Raw genomic sequence first — 6,142 nt, 5'->3', positions numbered from 1 at the left:
GTTGATGTTTATAGCTCAGACAGGTGCTTTTGTAGAGGCTAGGTGTCAAGCATCCAAAATATGTCGTTTGCCTCTTTAGGTGCTTGCTCATGAGGAGCAAGTGATTATTATGATTTCTTTCTTGACTTTAACTTTGGAAAAATAAATTAATTAATTAATTAATTAATGTTGACTATTACACCAAGTTTCTAAGGATAAATAATTTAATATTTAAGCGACTTAGATATAATTTTTATTGTTGATCTCAAATGACTTACAATAATCATGGCTATTGATCACTAAAGAGATAAGGGTTAGGGATTTGGCTTAATGAAATTATAAAATAAATCAAAGGGATAGGTGAAAGACACATTGTGATCAAGAAAATGATTTTCTCAAAGACTAAGAGACTCAAAGACTGAAGAGAATGGAAAGGTGTGCGGTGAGGTAATTTTGGGAGATGAATTCAAGGAGGCCAAGCTTGTGGAGGAGGCCATAACCAATGAGAAGCTGAGTTTTCCAGCCAAGAGTTTGCGCATAGGAGGAAGGCCAAATTCCTTACTGCCCAAGGGGGTTATACAAGTGAAGAAGAGGAGACCAAATTATAGGTGGAGTCATCGAGTTTTCAATGGTTGAGATTTTATCAATGTGTTGAATTTACAGTAGGCACTGAAATCTAGGTTCCATGTTGTGTTGTATATTTTGTGTATTCTTTGTGGGTCAAGGCCCTTATTTTCCTAGAGTTAATAAAGTGAAGGAGAAATTTTTACGCATTTTTTTATTATTATTTCTTGTGGTTGATTTTTCTATTTATTTCCATTGCAAATATTTTATTTGTGAAGTTAAAATATCAATATATTTATTGCCAGTGGTTTTCACAATTTTACCGAGTAAAATAATTTTTGGATATAAAAGAATTGTTAAAGAAAAATAGTCAAACCTAATATTAAAAGTTAATACAATTAATACACTTTCCTTTATTTAATTTAGTATAAGAGGGTAGGCAACAAAACAGTAGAACATCACGTATATGTTTATTCATGAGCACATTACAACTAGCAATTGCAGAAGATGTTGCAAAGGAAACGCCTAACTAACTATTATCTTCCTCAACAAAACATAACTATTATGTTTATCATGGTTTACCGTAACATATTGTTATTTTATCTTGTCTACGTGTAATGCAACAAGTCTATTTCAACAAGTCTATTTTGATAGTTTTTAAAAGGCTCAAGCTTCTCTTCTGTAGCAAGAGTTGAATGTGAAAATACATTTGGGTATTCATTTTCTAGAGCTCTCATGTTGTCATTTCCATAGATTTCCCCTACTACAATGTAAATGTTTGTTGTTGGTGAATAGCCCAAGGCTTTCAAGAAAATACCAGTCTCGCGTGGAGTTAAAGGATAGCCTCCCTGCTTCCGCTTTTCTTCAGCATCAATGTCCTTCTCCTTCCAGTGCTTTACATTGTTTCGCATTTCATGCGGCTCCTCCGCTTCATCCAATGTAAGGTTTTGTGCACAGCTAGTGAATGATAACATGTCCTTCTCATATCTACATCGTTACAAATAGCAAACGATTAATTGCTATGAATTAGTTCATCTTGTTCTAACCTGATAAAATATTTAAATGTGTATTGTTGATAACACACATGATTTTTAGTTCATTTTACATACATCAATATTATGACTTCACAAATTTTAAGAACTTAACATGTACATGTTAAATTTATTAAGCCTGATCTAAGTTAACATCATAGTTTATTGTTTTGCTTCTTACCTTAGATGAAAGGAAATGGAAGGCTTTCCATTCTTTCCCATCCTAGCCACCAATTTCTTCCCAAGCTCTTCTATAGACTTTGTGTACCTCAGGGCTTGATAGTTTGTACGACATCTCAACTTTTGAATGGAATTAGGAAGTCCATTATTTGCAAGTCGAGAATCTGTATGAGTAAAGTGTATAACCTTATGCTTCTTCAACAAGGGGAGCATTTCTTCCTTGTAGTATGTGTGCTGCATCCAAATAATACATGGTGCAATAAGAAACTTGGAGCATTCTTTGGGATATTGACCAACTTTACAAGATCAAACTCTAAACACTAAAAGAATTGAAGTGTTAGTGATCCAACCTTTGACCATGATACTGGGGCTTTTTGTAAAGGCTCAATTTTCGCATAAGATGTCGATAGATATTTCACAATTCTGACATCCTTTTTCAATGTTTTAGTAAAATGATTCCAATCAAATATATCTTCAAAGTCACTGAACAAAACATGATATTGAGATCGTCAACATGGTTTGAATTATTTTAGTCAGTGTTAAATGCTGATTGACATCCAAAGGAAAGGCATTCAATTAAGAAAACCTTGGATCAGTCCAAAAGGAGGTGTGATCCAAAGAAGGAAGAACAAGAGTTTCATTCATTATTATTGCAACAGAAACCATGTCACAGATCTGCATACAGAACAAAAGATATTAACTACCTCTAGCCATTCATGTAGTTTAACATGCGAAATGGAGCGCCCTTTAAGTTAGAAAGATCAGGTATCATTGGAAAATTGCATTTCAATGATATTGACTATGAACATATGCCAGTTTGCATTTGCTTCAGACCACCATTTGCGTGGACCAGTAAGAACCCATTTGTGCCTCCCTCAAGCTCTGGAAAGAAAAAATCAGCCAGTGGATCAAAACGAGTTACCGATACAATCTGATGTTATGAAATTCTTTTGACCTTGGATGGCTATAAAAATGAGGGTAATGATGATTTTAACTCACTTTTGTATTTATTTGAGCGTCCAATACATTGCTCCAACTCAGTTAAAATGTGTGGCCTTCACTTTGGATGCAAATTTATTCCAAGAAATCTGTCCTTGATCCATTTTGTCTATCAATTTGATCAGATTTTCCCTAATGACAGAAGAAATCACAATCATTACAGGTGCCCTTCATTTTATATTGTTGTATAGCATGCAAAATTCCTTCTACCAATGATTGTTTTAATCAAAGAAAAATACCAATCATTTCCTTTAAGTTGGTAAGTAAAATGGGTAAAACTCTTACCTGTCAGGATTTATAGTTTTCCTGAAACCTTCAAACCGTCTATGCCCTTGAACAACCTTTGCCATGTTTCCATCGTAAGTATACAAAAACACATCACTCTCTAGTGCTAAAATATAGTCCAATGTAGCAAGTCTATTAAGGCCCAAACTCCTCTTCTGTAGCAAGAGTTGAATGTGAAAAAAAGTTTGGGAATTCATTTTACGGAGCTCTCATGCTGCCATTGCCATAAATTTCCCTTTCTGTAATGTAAATGTTTGTTGTTGGTGAATAGCCCAAGGCTTTCAAGAAAAGAGCAGTCTCGCGTGGAGTTAAAGGAAAACCTCCCTGCTTCCGCTTTTCTTCAGCATCAATGTCCTTCTTCCAGTGTTTTACATCGTATCGCATTTCACTCAGCTCCTCTGCTTCATCCAATGTAAGTTTGTGTGCACAACAAGTGAATGCTAGCATTTCCTTCTCATATCTGCATTGTTACAGATAGACAACGATTAATTGCTATGAATTAGTCCATCTTGTTTTAACCTGATAAAAGATTTAAATGTGTATTGTTGATAACACAGATGATTTTTAGTTCATTTTACATACTTCAATATCAACTCAATTTGTTTACTACAGTCAATAAGAGATTCTTAGTTTAGATACCTCATGTTCTGTTTTTTATGCCATTGTAAAAGTTGATTGCTTGAGGCCATTTTCATGAGTGAGGTGTTGGGCACTTTCCTCAAAATTTTTGAATGGTTGTAAAAACATATTTCTCATAGATGTATCCTAAGAATCCAAAGAGAAAATGATTAGTAAGGAAACAATATTTGAATGTCTGAAAGAAGCATCTTTCAATCTTATCACACTAGCAGAAAAATCATTGAATTATAGATTAACAATGACAAATAGCTGTGGCATTTATTACTTTTGAAATTGATCAACAAATTTATTAATTTTGGAACTGTTCAACAATTTGACTTATGTCAATTATATATATTTTTTTGTAAGCTATTCATGCTAAGAATAATTTAAGGTGGTAAGTTAACAAAACAATAAGATAACTGTCACAACATGATTTACAACAAACAAAGACAATATGAATAGAGAAAGGATGAATCGTTAACTGAAGTTCCTTTTAAAAAGCCTAACTTGGACTAACCTCTCAATACTTAGCCCTTCACATGAAAAGCTGCACTAGTATTTTAATTTTTAGATGCTCCAGCAATAATCAACAACTTCGAAGAAGGGTTTGTAAATTCACAATGGCGTGATTAATTTTACCAAAACAAGGTATTAACACATCAAATAAATGTCTACATAGTCATAAAGGAGTCAAGGAGTCAAGGATAGTCATTGACAACTTCAAAAAACACAAGGTAATTACCGTATAGCATATGTTGGATATTTTTGATGCAAAATACCAAAAACAAACAAATTACACACCAAAAAGACAATGCTCTGTTTCCTCTGTCCAGGATCCTTGCACAGGGAAGCTTTTAAAACAAATTTACTGAGAACAGTCCATTACACAGCCATAAAACATTTCTATTGATTTAAAACAAAAATTGTTACACATTTCATCCTCTTCGCAGAGAGGGATTCACTGGAGAAACTCTGTCTCTCTCTCTCTCGCTTCTGGTCTTCCACTGCTGTGGGTATTACAAAAAAAACAGTTTCTTGCTGTTTCTTGGTTTTGCGCTGGGCAACCAATACAATACATCCCTGTTCTTTTCAACTTCTCGCACTGCAGTGCGTTCAAAACAAATCACACTAAAAACCTCTGTGCGCAGACTCATCTGCTGTGTTCTATTTCGCACTGCTGTGCGTTCTTTTCATTTCCACATAGAACCACCGCGCACAGGCTCTCCACCGCGCTGTTCTATTCCCTGTTCTTCATTCAACACAGCGCGCAGGCACACTTCTCTGTGTTCTTCATGCAACACCCGCGCAGACACAACACACAGTTGTTTTCCCTGTTCTCATACTACTCCCGCGCGCAGGCTCTTCCATGCTTTTTATTAAAAAATATACAAATGCATATGGAACACCAAAACTTAAGTGCCGTATGGAAATTAATACATCTGAGTACTTCCTACATACAGCCATTAAATTCAATTCGCGGCGGTCAACAGAGAAAACCAAACATGCCACGCAAACCATTGAATTTCAGCAGGCCAAATGCAACTTCGGAGATCGACGGCTGAGAGCGCGCGCCCAGATCGCTGAGCTGATCCGACGAGGTTCGCAAGCCATCCTCGGGCAAACGAAACGGACTTTAACATCCGGGGAGCAGGCGGTATTGCTGTTGTACAGGGGACGCGTGGCGCCTCCTGATTGTGTCGGGGCCCCTCCTGCTGGTACAGCCATTTGCGAATGGCGGTGCGGGGAGACCGGGCGGTTTTCCAAAAACCGCTGAGCGGTTGAAATTAATATTTCAACACTCCCCTTTAATTTCAACTGCTGGGCATTAGGACATACCCAAACACTTCCTCTCGTAGAGGGATTCCTCAGTACTGCTGTTACAAAGATATCTTCCTCACATAGAGGGATTCACCAACTGCTTCTGATGCAGTTCACAAACAAACAAAGTTGTCTTCCTCTTAATAGAGGGATTAACCTGAAACTGTGCTTAAGAGCACCTTCCTCATGACAGAGGGATTCACCTATAAAAAAAAATTTCCTCTTGACGGAGGGATTTACCATGACACTGTGCTGAAAAGCGCCTTCCTCTTTAACAGAGGGATTCACTAAGAACTTCACTTCCTCTCACGGAGGGATTACTGCCAAACACTGCTTTAGAAGCAGTTTCAAAACAAAACATTCATTGCATTGTTGTGCATACTCATTACATTGTTCTTTTATGTTGCTGCATATTCTCTGTTGCACTGTTGTGCCATCTTCTTTGCTGCGTCTACCCCACACTGCTGTGTCTACACTTGCTGTTGCGTTGCTGCACTTCACTTACATTTCTTTGCAAGCTCTGCATTGCTGTGCATTCTTCAAAGATAGAATACTCTGTCTTTTCTGGAACAATTACTCTGTCCCACCTTACAAATTTACACTGCTGTGTGTAAACATTTCTTACATTCACTGCTGTTGCATATGTTGCATTTCAATTCAATGAA

General features: G+C 36.6%; 1 protein-coding gene across 1 annotated transcript; it reads right to left on the bottom strand.

Annotated features, from left to right (window-relative positions):
- Window positions 1–1,151: 1,151 nt before the first annotated feature.
- Window positions 1,152–3,103, bottom strand: LOC149156966 (O-fucosyltransferase 19-like). Its single transcript, XM_089444925.1, has 7 exons — window positions 3,039–3,103; window positions 2,754–2,809; window positions 2,567–2,636; window positions 2,341–2,430; window positions 2,105–2,237; window positions 1,756–1,988; window positions 1,152–1,530 (listed from the first exon to the last, which is right to left on the bottom strand). The coding sequence occupies exons 1-7, from the start codon at window positions 3,101–3,103 to the stop codon at window positions 1,152–1,154; spliced, it is 1,026 nt and encodes a 341-aa protein (XP_089301051.1).
- Between the last annotated feature and the right edge of the window lie 3,039 nt (window positions 3,104–6,142).

The sequence above is a fragment of the Pinus tabuliformis genome, chromosome 9 (genome assembly GCF_031772625.1).
Source record: "Pinus tabuliformis cultivar Carrire ecotype Pingquan chromosome 9, CPIR1, whole genome shotgun sequence".
In the NCBI taxonomy this organism is placed as follows: domain Eukaryota; kingdom Viridiplantae; phylum Streptophyta; class Pinopsida; order Pinales; family Pinaceae; genus Pinus; species Pinus tabuliformis.
The sequence above is the reverse complement of the archived record's forward strand: the minus strand, read 5'-3'. Positions and strand labels throughout refer to the sequence as shown.